Source organism: Propithecus coquereli, unplaced genomic scaffold (assembly GCF_000956105.1).
Source record: "Propithecus coquereli isolate 6110/MARCELLA unplaced genomic scaffold, Pcoq_1.0 Scaffold12, whole genome shotgun sequence".
NCBI classification, from domain to species: domain Eukaryota; kingdom Metazoa; phylum Chordata; class Mammalia; order Primates; family Indriidae; genus Propithecus; species Propithecus coquereli.
In genome coordinates, this window is record NW_012136080.1 from 9,237,843 (window position 1) to 9,256,409 (window position 18,567).

General features: G+C 37.0%; 1 protein-coding gene across 1 annotated transcript in view; it reads left to right on the forward strand.

The window, feature by feature from the left end:
* Positions 1-544: 544 nt before the first annotated feature.
* Positions 545-18,567, forward strand: part of DNAJC13 (DnaJ (Hsp40) homolog, subfamily C, member 13) — a 119,110-nt gene continuing 101,087 nt past the window's right edge. The window contains exons 1-3 of the mRNA XM_012663287.1: positions 545-559; positions 1,266-1,345; positions 16,134-16,214. Of these exons, the coding sequence (XP_012518741.1) occupies positions 545-559; positions 1,266-1,345; positions 16,134-16,214 (176 nt within the window). The remainder of the gene's footprint in view (positions 560-1,265; positions 1,346-16,133; positions 16,215-18,567) is intronic.

The window sequence follows — 18,567 nt, forward strand, 5'->3', positions numbered from 1 at the left end:
CTCCCAGCCCCAGACCACCCATAATTTAAACCCAGCTCAGATGTCGTTCTGGGAGTTTCAACAGCAAAGTGAACCTGCTGATTCCCAATCGAGCCAAACTAGTGAATAGACTGAGGCTCCAGAATGCCTCGCGGATGTTCCAGAGCATTTGAAGTCAAAGGCTAAAGTGAGGTGATGCTTTACAACAGGATTTCCGGCGAATTAAGAGCACAGATCAGAAGCAGCTCCCCGACGCTTCGCAGAACACCAACCGAGGGGCGTGGCCCTTCCCGCGCGCGCGCCCAGGGGCGTGTCCACCGCACGAGCGGAGGGGCGGGCCCCCTCACGCGCTGCGTGGACTCTGGATCCCACGGCCGGCCTCTCCGTCTGCGCATGTGTAACAGCTGGGCGGTGGAACGCAGAATTACGGGGAAAGGGAACGAATAGGACGAGGAGGGCGGGGCAGAAGGCGGAAGAATTGAAATCAGCTGACTGGGTCTCGTGACAACCTGGGCGGTGGCGACGCAGGCGTATTGGAGCGCGGTCGCTCAAAGCCTGAGCGAAGATGGCGGCCTCCAGAGTGAGCCTCTGAGAGGCAGAGGGAGGAGGCGGAGGGGGCGGGGAGGCAGCACCGCGGCAGCACCAGGAACCCGCGGCAGCGGAGCTACAGGACCCCGGCGGGAGAAAGGGGAAGTGGTGAGGGTGAGGAGGCCGGAGGGCACCTCATCCCACTGTGGACGCTGAGCCGGCGGCGGGAGGAGCTAGGGCTGGAGCTTCTCCAGTCCCCCGCGAAGGTAAAGCCGACTCCAAGCCCTGGACTTTGGGGCTCTACCTTACCCTCTCCCCATGCTGCAGGGACTTGGGGGGCTCAGGCTACGGGAAAGGAGGGGTGATGTTTCGGATGCCACAGCCTGCAGCTGCTAAGGGAAGCAGATTACCCTTCCCCCATGCCGCTGGTCTGGTTCCTTCCGTTGGATCCCCCCACCCAAACTCTGAGTGACATTCGCCCAGGGCGTTGCTCAGTTGAGTCCCACCCCTCTTTTTTACCAGGTCTTCTTTTTTTCTACCCACTGTGCTTTCCCACTTCCCTTAGCACACATCCTTTTTCCACACACCCCTCATTCCCCTGTGGGCTCCGCCCTCGGGATTCCCTTCCAGCTTCCTAATCCGAGCACCCTTCCTGTTGGATGCCGGCAACTCTTGTTTCCTTGGGTCAGCGACCTTCCTTCCCTGCACGTCTTGCATTGACTCTAACTTTCTTTGCTTAGCTTTGTTCGTGTTGTTAGGAAATGACGAGCGCCCGCGTTGTCTCTTCAGTCCTTTTTCCAACATCAAGTTTTCCTCCAAGGTTTTTCCTTTCTGCAAGGTAGTTTATTCACAGTGGTCTTTCTTCGGGCTGCTGCAGTTTTACCTCTGAATGTGGCCTTTGGAGTGGGTGAAGTAAGACTTAGAAGCTCAGTGAAGTGCCTGGCTGTTAATCGCGTATTTGAGACTTAACTACACTTAAGAAGAGTGCCTTCCCTTAAATTGTCACCTTACTGTAGGTTGTTCAGTTGACCACTCTTGTCTTTTGATTATTTCTTTTATCAACTGCTTAGGGTGAAAAAAGTAAGAATTTCCCCCTAATGTGGTGGTGGTCTCTCAAAATAATTATTTCTCGCTTCCCTTGCCTTCTCTGCTCCCCCCCCCGCCCGATTCCTGATTCCCCTCAAAAAGGAGAGTCTGTACGTGATGCTTTTGCTTCCTCTATGAAGGGCTTTACACTCGAGACTTATTTTGAGCCTTTTGTAAGAAAAGTAAAATTTCAGGATAGTTCTTCAGGACCTGCCCCTAGTGATTGTCTTTCTTACTGTATTATCTTTCTCAGTTTATGGACTTTATAGATATCTAGGTTTGAAAGTACTGTCTGCAAGATTTGGGGAAATTACAGTGGTTTTGTAGTTTATTACCAGTATTCTGTGGGTCTATGGGAGTATGAAACAGGACTAGCCTTAAAAACGGAAGGGAAATTTATAGAAACTACTTATCAGAAATTCGGTATCCTAAAAAGACTTGATGTCACAATTACTTGGTTTCTGGAAAGTGCTTTATTGTTTGGCTTAACTTAGCATATCGCATAAAATTTGTTAACGTTTTAAATGTAGTGTGAAACAGTGTTTAAGTGGCTATATCTCAAACTTGGTTTGTGCTATTAATATCACAATGCATTCAGGGAACATAAGTCCTCGTGTAGGAAATATTACATTATACTCCTTGATTGAAAACAGGAAGTAGAACATACTAAGAGAGGAAAAGAGGAGTCAGTAGGTTGGTTATTAAGAAGTAGGAATGTAAAGAACCTTAAGGCCGCAGTCCAGTTCATGGAAATTATAAGCATTTGTATTCTGCTGAGAGGCAATGACGTTTCTCTTTTTCTAAAGTGGTGGTAATAAAATCTAAAATATATGAACATCATACAATGTTAACAAGCTTAGTTGCAAACAAATAAAATACTTAAGCTAAAATAAGTAATCTATGAGTGTCATCAGTGAAAAACAGTTATGAAATCATGGAAAGCATGAGTTATTTGTAAGAATTTAACTTTATCCAGAAATAAATACAAGCTGGTTGCCTGAGTGGGCTGTAACAATACTGACTTTATTAAATTTGTAAAAAGATTAATAGTGGAGTCTGGTTCTCAGTAGATACTAAGAGTTGAAATAAAAAGTGTATTTTAACTAATTTGGCCCCATTCCTCGGCCAGTCTATTTACATAGGTGAATTTGAAGTGTCTGTTACACATACCTTTCCCCTGCTTCTCTGATTGAGATACTTAAACTCAGAAAAATAGAAACAAGGCTGTACAGATAAACTGCACTACAAATTTGATTGTTACAGATAGATTTTGGCTTAAATGTTCTCGTAATGTTTGGCAGTGGTTAAAGGGGAGTTGTTCCGAAAGAGATCCTTTGAGTCAGTGTTTCTCAACATTATGAGACCCAACAAAGGCTCCCCTTTTATACCAAATAATTTGTAACACCTTCTTTGCTATCCTGAAATAGTTTATAAATAGTGTAATCACCTTCTTGCTTTGGCCTTGGACAAAAATAAGCTTTGCTCTCATCTTTACAACAAAAAAGAACTAGACTAACTTCAAATTCATGACTTTTTTGAAACCTACTGAAGAGCTGAGGCCACAGACCAAACCACTGTCCAAAAAATTGAGAGAAAGTTCTTGCAGAGAGAGAGAGAGAGAGAGAGAAGACATGAATTCAGTTCATCTTCATCAGACATAACTGGGCTAGTAGAATTCAGCTACAATAGCTGACAAATTGATGGAGGCTGAGTGCACTATGGTGCAAGCCCTTTATCCACAAACCTCAGTGTCTGTTCCTAGAAAAGATTGGAAATAACCCTGGGGAGTATCTGTTGTGCAGACCTAGAGAAGGGGAACAGCAGCAGAGCTTTCACTAGGGTCAAGAAACTGATTCTTTCCCTGTCTTTTCTGTGGAACAAAAGCTTTGGTTTGGATGTGAGGGGGAATCTCTGCTGCCCTATTGGTGAACATTCACTGGGCTGGGGGTGGACAAAGAAGAGGCAAAGAATCTTTTGCCTGGAGGTGGGTCCCTTATTCCAAAACTACAGCCAAGGGAGGGTCAGGAGAACTGAGAAGGCCACACTCCCAAGACCCAGTAACATAGTACAAGACTTAGACTGAACTTTAATCAGAACAAGAGACTGTATCCCCTTACTGCTTGCCACCAAGCTAAGAAGCTTCAAATAACAGGTAATTACAGAATACTACTAGGAAAGGAGTAAGATTATGCAAAGCACAGCACAAAAAATCAGACTGACATTGCTCTAGTAACCATCACCCACCGTAGACGCAAACTCTTGTGAACATGTATGAAGCCTGTGGTACACTGAGGATAACCGTAGCAACAACAGATCATAAAACAGCCCAGTCCTAACTAGATTAGCACAAACCCTGCACTAAAGACCTCAAAACAAAAGGCGTGCCCTTTTCCAATCAGAAAAATTATTCACCTCAGTCTCTGCTGTCCTACACGCTATGTCCAGCTTTTGACAAAAAGTTGAGGCCTATGAAAAAGAAAAACAATTCCCAAGAGAAAGCAATTATTATGATACATTTTTTTTTTAAAAAGACAGCTTAAAAACAAGGGCACTGTTTTGTACATGTTATATACTATAATAGTTATGACATCTTGCCTTGAAAACGTTTGCTTGTGGCAAGGAGCATTGGAAGGAATTGTAGCTTGTGAGTAGCGAAAGGGGGGAAGGTATGAAATGGAATGGAAAATTGTAACAACATATATGTGAATGTGTATGGTTCATTGACCACTTAAGGTGGGTGGGAGTGGGGTTGTATTTTGTGAATTCCTGTGTGGCTCAGTTTAGTGGAGTACAGTTTTCTACATTCACCTAGCTAGTGTGTGTTGGGGATGAAATCACACATAAACAAATGTGGAATTTGTATCATATCCAAATTGTTCAGTAATACATCAATCCTGTTGGAATAAACATTATCAGAAGAGCATCAGAGAAGAACTGACTGTATGCCTTTTAATATGTAAATACTTAAGTGTGATTATACGAAAATGCACAATGGAGTTGTCAGAGGCTTGTTACTTTTGCATAGAACCACTTTGTTTTTGACAGAAATGTTGATGGTTACAGGTTTGTCATATTGGTGACTCAAATACCACAAGTGGGATTGTCATTAGCCTTGTTTTCTGAAATGAACAAGATAAAGTATAATCTCTTAATTTGCATTAGTGTTCCATTCCTGGAAAATCTGTGTATATTAAACCCTACAAAATGTACTTTGATTTATACATAAAGTTGAATTAGATTCTGGGATTACTTCATTATAAATAGGCTTTTATCTATGTGAATTATCACTTGGACATTTGAAAGTCATATGTTGAGGTTGGTTCTTCAATTGGTGGGACTTTCTTGTACCTTGAGGGGTATCTATCCCTATCCACTAAATGCTAGTGATGCTCCCAATCATAGTACCTCAGATGGGGTGACATCCCACCCTAACCATCACTATAGTTCAAAATTTTTATCGGTGGTTTTTAACACATTTTTCTGCTTCAGCAGTGTTCACCTGCTCAGTATATGCCAATCCATAACATCTCTTGTTATAGGGAGTCATTTTTAATTGTGGAAATCCCTTTGAGAGTCATTGATTTAGGGCAGTGGTCCCCAACCTTTTTCGCACCAGGGACCGGTGCCAAAGACAATTTTTCCACTGACAGGTGGGGTCGGGGAATGGAGGCAGAAGTCGGGCAGTGATGTGAACGATGGGGAGGGGAGCAGGGCTGTAAGTACAGGTGAAGCTTTCCTTGCTCACCCCACTCACTTCCTGCTGTGCACCACCCCACTTCCTAAGCTTCATGGAAGCCAGTTTTTCCATGGGGGAGGAGAAGGGTTGCAGAGCTCTGTGGCCTGTGCCTAACAGGCCAGGTACTGGGGGTTGGGGACCACAGATATAGGAGATATCTTTGTAGCAAGTACCTTAAGCCAACATGGTTATGATCATCTTTGCTAATTTAAGATACAGTTACCTATGCAAAGTTACATTTAGTTGTGGTTTGGTCAATAAAAATAAACATTTAGGCCGGACGCGGTGGCTCACACCTGTCATCCTAGCACTCTGGGAGGCTGAGGCGGGTGGATTATTTGCGCTCAGGAGTTCGAGACCAGCCTGAGCAAGAGTGAGACCCTGTCTCTACTGAAAATAGAAAGAAATTAGCTGGACAACTAAAAATATAGAAAAAATTAGCTGGGCATGGTGGCACATACCTGTAGTCTCAGCTACTCGGGAGCCTGAGGCAGGAGGATCACACTCGAGCCCAGGAGTTTGAGGTTGCTGTGAGCTAGCCTGACGCCACGGCACTCTAGCCCAGGGAAAAGAGTGAAACTCTGTCTCAAAAAAATAAATAAATAAATAAATAAATAAATAAACATTTAACTTGCTAGTAATTCATTTCAGATGCTCAACTTTATTAACAGCCTGCATATTTGAGTTTTACTTGTACTTTTATGGACTACGCAAAGAGTGATCTCTCAAAACAATGAGATCAAAAATCAGTAGGATTTTACAGTTGCAGCACTCTACTTTTAAGTTGCCCTTAAAAGTAGAACCACTGCCTAAGCAGTGTTCATATATTTAGCACATGCCCAGTGGTAATATCTCCTTGCAGTTGATTAGTGTTTGATTTTTTGGTTAACAGAAAACAAAACCCCTAAAGCAATCTAAATTATTTTAGTGCTTTGATTTTGTCAACTAAAGTTGCCAGAACTTAATGGAAGGATCGATAAGGTTATGAATGTAGAAGACTTTCTCTAATATTTCATGAATATGAAATTATACTAATTATACTAACATTTAAACTCTTATACGTGGTTTTCTGACTTGTACTGTGTTCCTTAGTCATCTAATGCTATGAGGTTTCTTTCCCTCAAACTTCTAGTCACTCAAACTTCTAGGCAAGATGTAGAGTATATTTTGAATGTTTATCAAATCTTAGAGCAGATAAACGATTTTTTTCCCCAAACCGTAGAGCTGCTGGGTTTAATTTTAAAAGTGGAACTTTCCTTTTTTAAGGTAATTTGGAAGTGTTCTCTAAACCGTAAAGTATTAATACTATGAATAATAGAGATATTTCAGAAAGAATTAAATGAGGAAGAAACCTATGTTACTGCTATTTTGTATTGGGTGAAAGGGAAATTGTAGCAACTTAAACTCCTTGTCTTCTGATAGTATAAAGAAAACAGTGTTTGAATATTAAGATGCTTACTGTAAAACTTTCTTCTATTTGTGTTTGCTATAGGCTTGGGAAATTTATACATTATACATTTACTATAATGATAGGAAAAACAAAAAGTTAAAACAGAGCTGCTGGAAATCTCTTTACCATAATAGACCAAGATTATTAAATGTCTGTTTGTAAGCTGAAGAAGAACTTACTGAACTAGTACACTTTGTTCTTGCATAAACCAAATTATGCTTCAAAGATAAAATGAAGTAGAAATTAGGTCTAGAAAGTTATAATAATGTGTACAAACTAGATAAAAATATGTAAATGATCAATACCAGTGATTTCAAAGAATTGCTTCTGTTGTTGACTAGGGAAGGTTAACCACTATGTTGTGTATGTTCTCTTCCTCCTCCCATTAAGTGCTTCTTCAGATTTAGGGGTTGCTTTTGAATTTCTCTTGCCCTTTTATTTCGTGAATATATATCCAGTGTCTAACTGAAGGAATCAAATTTTTTAAATCAGAGAGATCTCAGATCATTTCACCTAACCTATTGTAGTGGAAGTATTTTAATTTTTGATGTGGCAGACAATGCAAACACTTCAATATTATAACTTCTTGGTAATTATTTGGAGATATAATTGTCAGCTGAAGTTTGATATTGCCACTGGCTTTCTTCTTCTCTAACAACATTTAACTTTGGGGATATCAGGTTCTTCAAGTTAAGGAAGCCTAAAACGGAATGTACTGAAACCTTACTTTGTGATCTATTTATGACTGTTTTAAGGTTCCTGCTGGTATCGTACATGTTACACATACTAATTTGTTCATTTAGAAGGAAATGCTCTTATATACTTGAGTCATATGTTACAATGAAGCTGAAATTAAAAATTAAAGAGGGTTAAAGTTCATATGGCAGTTTCCCCCATACACAACACATTGTATCTAAAACAATTTAGTTGTATAATAGCTTTTTAATCTTGGTAAAAATTAATGTTCTGTTAGCCATTTATATTTTTTACCTTTTGTTTGAAACTGACCTATCGATATGATTTACTCACATTTTGAATCCAGTTACAAATAAAACTAGATCTTTAAGAAGCCAGCATAAGGGATTCTTAGTTTAGTTATTACTCAGGGTTAGCCTTTTGCCTTAATGATGGTTGTTCTTACCCTGCATTTCCAGTAATATATAGCCGTATGAAGAAGTATTACTTTCATACATTAGTTCCTATGATGTGAATGTCTACTACATTTTTAGGTGTGGTTTTGTAAGCTAGCAGGTAAACAATGTTTCACTTGTAAGAGAGTTTGATCAGAAAAGAAAGGTAAAGTCACAGTTCTCTCCCAATGTATTATAAAAATTTTCACCTACAACCAAATTGAAAGAACTTTACACCACATGTCCACCGCCAAGATTTTTACATTAACATTTTACTGTACTTTATCACAGATCTGTCCATCTTTCCATCCATCAATCCATCTTATTTTATGATGCATTTCAAGATAAACTCACATTTTTAATTCATGACTTGAGAGCAGAGCTAATGATGAAAGTAAATTTTATTCTTACATTTTACAGACTCAAAGTGGGAAAATTAGTATCTTACTTGCTCTCTGCATGTTGTCATGTTTGTGCAAAAATTACTTCCAGTTGGTCATGCAAAATTCATGCTTTGAACGTGCAATTAGCCTTGATTAATGCCAATTCCTTCATCCACTAGTGTATTATTTTTTCTGAGTGTACTCATTCATCCCTGGCTAAATGAATGTTCTATCTGAGTTTTTACTTAACACAAGCCATGAGCATATACTTAATTTTGCTGTGTGTGCAAATTCTTTTGCTTATAGCCTGGCTATAATCTGCTTGAATGTCTGTGGTGTTGAGTCCCTTCATCCTGCTTTTGTTCTTAGTGTCAGTTTGATGTAGGCTTCTCCTCAGTGGACTCTCATCAAATCTTGTGGTTTTTGTGTCAAAATTATGTATTTTCTAAAAGATCATTCTTATTTTATCCATAAATTATCTTAAATGGATTGCCAGTAATAAATTAGAGAATGCAAGAATACTGTTATTTGAAAGCATGAAACAGTGGAATTCATTGAAAAAGGTGAATCTCGCCAAAATGCCTGTGTTGCCCTGAATTTGACTTTTTAACCCTTACTACAGTTCTATCAAAAGAACAAACAGAAGTTGCAAAAAAGTTCTGGTGGTGGTATAATATTAGGATATGGAATGAAAACAAGTGAAACACACTTGCAGAAATTGGAGATGCTTTCAATGCAATTTAGTTACAAAGGGCACACAAATTTGAGTTTTGCCTCATTGAAAAGAAGTGTGGATCTTTAAGAATTTGAAATATGGGACACTATTGCAGGAATGAAGGAGAAGAAATTAAGTCATGATAGTTTGAGCAGATAAATTGCTGATTCTAATACACTCTAAACAACTGGCAGAATAGCTGATGGTGACGATATAGTTGCTACCAAGGTCTCATTAAACAGTTTACACATTTTTTACTTGGACAGTTTATTGTTATTTATAACATGTGCCTATAAATGACTGTTAGCTATTTCTTGATATTTGAGCCTCTTGATACTAGAAATTCTACAGATTTTTCATGAGTAATGGGAATTAATGGTTGCTTAAGAGTTTTTTCCTATAGGCAATGATTTTTGAACCACTCTTAGAGCTTTATTGGAGAAATTTGTACTGAGAAAATATTAACTGGAGATTAAATTTATTTTGTGGGGTGAAGTTTTTCCCCCCCAAATTTCTCAAACCATAGTTAACTTATAGGCATCAAAAATAAATTTAAAAATATTAGGTTGGTTATATGTAAAGAAATAATTCTAATTGAAATTTCAAATACCTAAGGGGGAGTATAGAAATTATAGTAAATAAGATAGACTTGTAATAGTATTTTGTAGGAATAAAGTTGAAGTAAAGAGAAGCTAAAGTATTGGGTTATAGTTGACTTAAGATAATTCTGAAAAATTACGTCTATCATGATTATCTTGGTCTATCCTATATATTTTTTCTTTCTAAAATCCATTTATGGGTACAGTGTGTGCACTATCTGGGGGATGGACATGCTTGAAGCTCTGACTAGGGTGGGGCAAAGGCAGTATATGTAACCTAAACATTTGTACCCCTGTAACATGCTGAAATTAAAAAAACAAAACAAAAAACCCATTTATGGCTGGGCTCGGTGGCTCATGCCTGTAATCCTAGCACGTTGAGAGCCCAAGGCAGGAGGATTGCTTGAGGCCAGGAGTTTGAGAACAGCCTGAGCAAAAGCAAGACCCTGTCTCTACAAAAAAAAAAAAAAAAAATAGAAAAATTAGCTGGGCATGGTGGTGAATTCCTTGTAATCCCAACTACTTAGGAGGCAGAGTCAGGAGGATTGCTTGAGCCAAGGAGTTGGAGGTTGCAGTGAGCTATGATGACACCACTGCACTTTAGCCTGGATGACAGAGTGAGACCCTGTCTCAAAACAAAACAAAAACAACAAAAACCCCATTTATTGGAAAGATAAATCGTAAGGATAAAATAATAGCAACAGCAATAATAAAATCATGTGCTCAGGTATGTCATCCAGTTTAAGAAATATGATGTATTGGTGTAATTATTTTTGAATGGTTAAGTAAAAACTGATTAAATTGAAGGTAGAAATTCTAGATGATGCATAATGAATAGTAGACTGAAACTAATAAAATATTTAGAGAGAATCAAGTGATGTAACTTTGCCCTCCAAAATGCCTTAAAAGGTACAGGTGCTGGTAGATTCTTGATAATAAGAGATAATAAAAATAAATACCCAAATAACTGCTGTATATCTGGGACAGTAGATTTAAAATACAGTATTATGATTGTAGTTAATACTTTTGAGTGTGTGTTCTTAGGTACCTTGCTAACTCCTTTCTTTATTCCGGTCATCTCATTGAGTCCTTACCACAGCCCTTTGGGACAGTTACTATCCCTATTTTATAGATGAACTGTGATTCAGAGAAGTTCAGAAACTTTTGTTCAAAGTCATGTAGCTGGTAAATGGCAGTTATTGCTAGTCCATCTTCTGCCATAAGTAATTTTAAAAATGCACCACCCTTACCTTGATGATCGTTTGAGTATGAAAATTACTTTAATGTTAATGTAGCTCGTTGTGCTATACAATTAAAAATTGTATAGTATGTGGAACAGCAGCTCTGGAATCAGTGCTCCAGCAAGGTATTCTGAAGTTTTCCGAGATCGAATTGACACTTGACTACTGTACCTGGAGGACCCCTTCACTCATTTTCCAGTGATTCCCTTGAAATTGTTCCAGCTGTCACTTTGAATGATGTATAGTTGGTACAGAATATTCTTATTCTATTTTTATGCATTTTCTGTGCATTGCCATTATCTTCTTTAGTGAGTTACTTGTATGTCTGGAAGTATCCTCATGGTCTGAAAGAGTTAATGGAGTTTCTAGACCAATTGCCGTTTATTGGATGAAGTGACTTGACCAAAAAGTAGTTGAGGTTTTACTGAGAATATAAAATAGATTTACTTGAAAATTTGGAGAGGTTAATACTATACTGCAGGGAAATAGATCTCAGTCTCAGATCTCATTAATTTAGTTATTTGAAAAGCTCAATGTTCGTTAAAATAATTGTTGAACTTTCCTTAAAGTGTATCCTGAAATATAGATTAGTAACAAATTTTTGTCATCATGTTTGTTGTGAATACTTTGTTAAAAAAATTTAAGGCTTATCTATAGATGGAAATTTATTTATAGCTGGTAGAGTATTTCAGCTTTAGAGTCTTCCCTTTTCTTTTATTTCTTTTGGTCCTGTATTGAATATGGATGGTAATTTGTTTCACTGCTTGAAATTGTGGATTTCAAAGTTATTTCTAACAAGTACCTACTCATTTTTCCAGGTGAAGATACTTGGAAGTAGTTCTAAATTATTCCAAGAATGTGTTCTTAAATAACAAGTCTGTAATTGTTAATACATGGTCAGGATGGATTTATTTTGATTTCCTGAAGTGGAGGGAAGGTATTAAATCTTAGGGTAAGTACATAGAGTATGGAGTTAAGCAGGTTGGTCCAGAGCATGGTCCAACCACTTAACCAGCTGTGTGACCTTGGGCAAGTGATTGATTTCTTTAACTCTGATTTTCTTGTCAATAAAATGGGAATAAATCATCATACCTGTACCACAGTGTTGTTATGGGCACAAAATGAGATAAATCTGTGGTAAATGCCTAGCCCAACCACTAACATGATGAGTACTCAAAGCTTGTTGCCTAATTTCAGGATATGTCATAAATTTTTAGATTAGAGTAACCTTGCCTCCTCAACTTTGTATCTTTAATGAATGTTTAAAATGGAAAAGCATTACCCTGATTTCCATTTTGAGGCACTAATAATTAGTACAGACACTAATAATAGCATTGAATTATCTCATTATTTCTAGAGTTGACTTGGCTACTTACGGTGGGTGTCTCTTCCCTTCCTTACCTCTCAAATATACCCATACATAATTATAACATGATTGAAGGCAAGCTTTTCAAATAGAGGAGCAATTTTCTTCCATAGAGAGGAGTTCTGTTTTACTAGTCTTTTGTTGGATGCACGCAGAGTAACAATATCACTTGTTACTTTCTATAATATTAGAGACAGACAAAGTTACGAGGTGTGCTGATATTAGCCATAGGGAACTTCCAATGTGCAGAGAATTGAAGTACTACTTTTTTAATCCTGACGTTCTCTGTCAGCATTTTAATCTGCATCAGGAATACAGTATTTCTTCTAACAGGTCAGGTGGTTGATAGTTTACTTTTATATTAATGTATTGTGTCTTTTCTCCCTTTCTCCTTTTGTCTATCCTAACCTAAGAACTCACTGAAGTATGATATTTTCATCACCCCCAAGTTCATGGGTCCTCAAGAGGTGTTGATAAGCCTTCTTGATGTAAATTTGTTTTAATTCCTCTCCTAAAAGGTCTGTTTGAGTTATATATCCTAGTGATACCTATGAGGTCATTTTTTAGTTTTTTTAGCTTTTTATTAAAAAATTCTTAAATTTGTTTTTTTTAATTGTAAGATTATTTTGCTTTTATTTCTCCCTTATGGATTTATTAGAGATCTGTATTCTTTCTTGGTCATGCTCTACATTCTTTATGGTTGTCATTTTAAAATCTTTATTATTTTTCTCTGCCTTTCGTTTTAATTTTAAAGACCCTTAATGGTATCATCCAATCTCTAATCAAACCCATTTTCTTTTTTCTCAGTTTTCCCAAGAAGGCCCTTGGTACAGAATTAGTTATTCTGATATCTGAAGTTATGGACAAGGAATAAAGACCTTCACTCTTCAATATCAGCCATTCACCTTTTTCTGTATTTCTTTTTCTTCCATTGTTCTAATATTCAGTTATAGTATATAAGGGAAAATATTATTTGTACACCTATATTTGTACACTTTTTTGGTGAGTCCTCAGAGATGCTACCCAGATTTCTTTCAGCAATATCATTTACTGCAAATCATTCAGAAGGCAGGGTAACTGCTTGCTGGGGTTAATAAATCTTAGTTGGCTACCTGTGTCATCCCAGGTATGAAATCCAGAAACAAATAACCACATCAACTTTCAGGACTATATTTAGCTGTCTCTGTATTCACTAATAGGAACATATCAGTTGACTGCAAGAAATTTCTTCTTGTAACAGTAAAGGTTTCTCTAAACTTGGTGTTATTCGTGGTTCATTTTGCTATTATTCAGAGCATGAATTAATGATGCTTTTCCAGAAGGTTTGACAAAACCCTATTTGAGAGAGAGCATCAAGTTTGAAGTAGACATCAGAATTGCCCATGGCATTGCTGTATTTCATTCATTCACTCAAATACATATTGAGCATCTGTTTTGTGTTAGGCACTCCTGTAGGCTCCAGAGATATATTCGTAAGCTAAACAAACTACCTCTCTCTGGTATTCTAGTAGAGTTAGATGAATAATAAATTGCACATTAGAATATGAAAGGTGCTATGGGGGAAGAAGAGCCAGGGTAAGGAAATGGGAAGTGTAGAATGAGGAGGGTGGTGACAATTTAAAACAAGATGGTTAGAGTAGGCCTTATTGGAGAGGTGACATTTGAACACAGATTTGAAGGAGATGAAGATAAACCATGTAAATATCCGAGGGACAAGTATCCTATGTATAGTACAAAGGCTCTCACTAATTGGAAATACAAAAACAATTCAGAGGAATGAAGGAAGCAATTTCAAAATAGAGATATTTTTAAAAATGTTTTTGCCACTAGGTATATACCTAAGAGAAATGAAAACATATGTTCAAACGAAAACTTGTATGTACATGTCCATAGCTGTATTATTCCTAATAGTCAAAAACTAGAAAAAAGCATCAATGTCCATCAGTTGACAAATGGTGAATAAACAAAATTGAAATATCCATACTGCAGAATATTACTTGGCAATATGGCCAGTGTTGGCAAATCCCTAGTGATAGGAGGTAGAACAGTGGCTGCCAGGTATGAGCTGTAATGGGGAATGAATGCTAACAGGGTTTCTTATTGTGGTAATGAAAGTGCTGTAAAAATAGTGGTGATAGTTGCATCACTCTGAACGTACTAAACACCACTGAATTGTACAGTTTAAGAGAGTAAGTTTGCAGGGTGTGATGGCTGTTGCCTGTAATCCTAGCACAGTCGAAGCCAAGGCAGAAGGATTGCTCTAGCTCAGGAGTTCAAGACCAGCCTGGGCAAGAGTGAGACCCCCATCTCTACTAAAAATAGAAAAATTAGCCAGGCATTGTGGTGCGTGCCTGCTACTCAAGTCCCAGCTACTTAGGAGGCTAAGGCAAGAGGATCATTTGAGCTCAGGAGTTTGAGGTTGCAGTGAGCTTCAATGATGCCACTACATTCTACGTGGGGCGACAGAGACCCTCTGTCTCAAAAAAAAGTGAATTTGTGGTGTGTGAATTATATCTCAAAAAGCTATTTTAAAATGTTTTTGAATGAAAATAGTTTTATTGTAATTATGTAAAGAATACTTGCTGATTTTAAAAAATTCACAGTATATATAGGTGTAAAGCAAGCTTAAGTAAACCATAATTCCAGCCATTCAGTTTGCATTACTGCATTATTGACACTTTGGTACATAACTAATATTTTTTACAGTGCATTTCTAATTATTAAGGCTAGGGAGAAATAGCCAGATCACAAAAGAAATAACCATATTAATTTTTAAACTCTTTTCCTGCTTCATCCATGTTGAGAATTAACTTTTATTCAAAATGAAATAAATGACATAGAATTTTCAAAATTTATCATGTCTTTCATTAGTAGCCAGTTCCAATAATTTATCCTTTAAAATTAGCTAAATTAAAATCTTTCATGACACAAATGGATTCTGGATTTTATACACTTTTGGGTCACAGTGAACAAATATTGCACATAATGTGGTTTCACTGCATGTGAGTGTTAGGAAGCTCGTTCTGTGTGCGATTCATCACACCAGTTTGACAGTCCTGATCTGTTCTATATCGTGTTCAACCAGAGGAGTCCACTAATCAAACTTACTCTCAGTTTCTGTACTTACCTTGATGTGTCCGGAAAAAAACCATTTGCAACTACACTTTGAGTACCATTGTTCTAGTATATTCATACAATAGAATATTATATAGCCTTAAATAATTTTCTCAATGAATATTCAATTCTATAAAGAAAAGTTAATATTCTTTGAAAACAGTTTAAACAGTACAAATGACGATCTCAGTTTTGTTTAAAAAGCACAAATTATGTTTCTAAATAGAAGAAGAAAGGCTAGAATGATTATCTTTGGATACTAGGATGAAGAATGATTTATGAGCATTTTAGATTTCTTACTATGGACATGCATTACTTTCATAATGAAAATTATTTTTAAATTCTTATTTACAGTAGGTCCCCTTTGAAGTGATAGTGACAGCAAAATGGCTGGCACTTAGCTCAACAAAAACCTTTTGGAATTGGTCTGACATTTGTCAAACATTTTCAGGTGCCCATTGTGTGCCAAGGCATTGTTTGGTGCTGTGAGATTTAAAGATTCATTTTTTTCATGTGACATTTTTTAATTCTAGACACTGGGGATGTTGATAGAGGGCAATTCTTGTACTCAAGAAACCCAGACCCGTGGGGAGAGAGATGATTCAGCAGATAATCACAATATGGTGCTGAAGGCTATGATAGAGAGTTGAACAGATTGGCCCCTGTCCTTAAAAACCTTGTGGTCTTATAAAGGATATATGACAGGTTATGAAAGTTGAGAGAGATCATACTACCTTTGGTATGGGAGATTCAGGAAAATTAAGGGTCTGTAATGTACTAAGTTCACCTATATTTTTATCTTCCAGGTTTGAGCACAAAATGAACATAATTAGGGAAAATAAGGATCTGGCATGTTTCTACACAACAAAACATTCATGGAGGGGAAAGTAAGTATTCCTGATGATTTTAATTTTTTGTGCTTCTATCAAGTATCATTTAAAAAATTATTCTATTTCAATATCCTGAATAATACTGCACAATTCAATAGTGTTGTTCAGCCCTTCTCTTCCAAAAACCATGTGTGGATACTTTAAATGTAAATGCTACATTTAGAATAAATTACTGTTCTTTTTTTCTTTTGACATTTCTAGTTTTCTATATCTGTCTTGGGAAAGAGTTTGGTAAGAATTAAAATTGACAGTTAAAAGGAAAGTAAACCACCCTCTTGGATGCTGTTTGTAAACGACGAGGTTGTGCAGTAGTAGCAGATCGTTAGCTCTACAGCTTTTATACCCAGAGACCAGCCAGTGTGTAATCAACACATTTTCATATCCATTTGACTGTCAGAGAAAAGAATGCCGTTTTAGTGAAGTTCGGGGCCTTTTTTTTAGGCCTGTGATGAAATTTAAAAATTGGATTTGATGTTTTATTTTCTTTGGAAGGGGGCAAGGGCATTTTTTATTGGCTTCCCTAATCAGACCAAAGGTGTAAACACTTTTGTTTCTTCTCTATAAGATTGGAGGTAATTCTTACCCCTCTGATCGTTGTAAGAATTAAATGAAGTGATATGAAATGTATGAAAGCTTTTAAATTATGCCTTAAATACATTGAGTATTCAGTGAATCTCACCTGTTGACCATTTCAGAAGAAGTTTAGTCTCTGATCTTTCTGAGTAGTAATGAATAAAATGAGTGTGTGACAGTTTGACAAATAGGTGGCTATAAGACAAAATGTGACACATGCACAAAGCTAATAGCTTTTGTTCTTATTCTTGTCATTGTTTAGTTACTAGAGAGTGTGGTAACTTCTTAGGATGGTGCAACATCTGAACTCTGTAGTGTTTCTGGTTTGCATTAGCAAACTGACAATAATTTTGAAAAATTTCAGTGTTTGATTTTGTTTTTTTACAATAATTCAGTTGGATGAACTCCTAAATTAGAGAGCATAAGTGTTACCCTTGTAGAATACTTATCTCTAATTTTTTTCCCCGGTTAGTTTCGTTGGGTAAAGTCAGAGAGAAAAATGGCATATCCAGGGTAGTATGAGTCTTTTTAAAAGGTTTTTTGAATCGGCTTTAAAGAAAATTGTATATTTTTTCCTCAAGTGGTAGATTTCCTGGTCATCATAATACAACTTCTGTTTTTAGTAATGATTATGACATACTGATGCATTAATTCTAAAGAACAAACTTACTGCAGTACTTTTTGCTTTGTGAGCTTGTCAGTAACTTTGATCATCTGGAATTTTTTTTAATGTTCTTAGGGAGTAGTGACTAAGGCTTAAAATAATCCTCTTTTTTTTATTTTTTTGCTTTTTTTGTAACAATTTGGAGCAGAACTATTTTTGTGCTCTTTAGCACAATTTCTTTCCTCCATTATTGATACCTTGAAACTTTTTTGTTTTTATAACAACTTTAAGATATCATTTATATACCATAGAATTCACCCTCTTAAAGTATACAGTTCAGTGGTTTCTAGTATATTTATAGGGTTGTGAACCATCACCTCTGTTCTAGAATACACTCATCACCTCCCCCAAAAAAAACTTTCTCTTAGAACAGCTCACAAAATTAGCTTATACTCCCCTATTCTCCCTCTTCCCAGCATCTGGCAGGCACTAATCTACTTTCTGTCCCTTGACGTGCCTATTTGGAATATCTCATATAAATGGAATGATACAAAATGCAGTCATTTGTGATTGGCTTCTTCCACTTAGCATAATGTTTTCAAGGTTCATCAATGTTGTAGCATGTGTCAGTACCTGATTTCTTTTTATTGTCAATATTCTGTTGTATGACTATACCACATTTTGTCCATTCTTCCATTGATGGACATTTGTGTTTCTACTTATTTACTATTATGAGTAATGCTGCTATGAATGTTCAATATACAAGTTTTTGGGTGAACCTGTATTTCTAGTTCTCTTGAGTATATACCTAAAAAAATTGGTGGATTATATGGTAACTCTTTGTTTAACTTTGAGGAGCAGCCAAACTGTTTTCCAAAGTAGCTGCACATATTTTACATTCCCACCATCAACATGTGAGGGTTCTAATTGCTCACATCCTCACCAACACGTGTTATTGCTGTCTGTTTTTATTTTAGCCATCCTAGTATGGATATGAAGTGGTATCTCATTGTGGTTTTGATTTTCATTTTCCTAATGACTAATGTTGAGTATCTTTTCATGTGCCATATATATATATAGTAGTAACTCAAGTGGTTTTGATTTGTATTTTCCTAATGGCTAATGATGTTGAGTATCTTTTCACATGCTTATTGTACATCTGTATATTTTCTT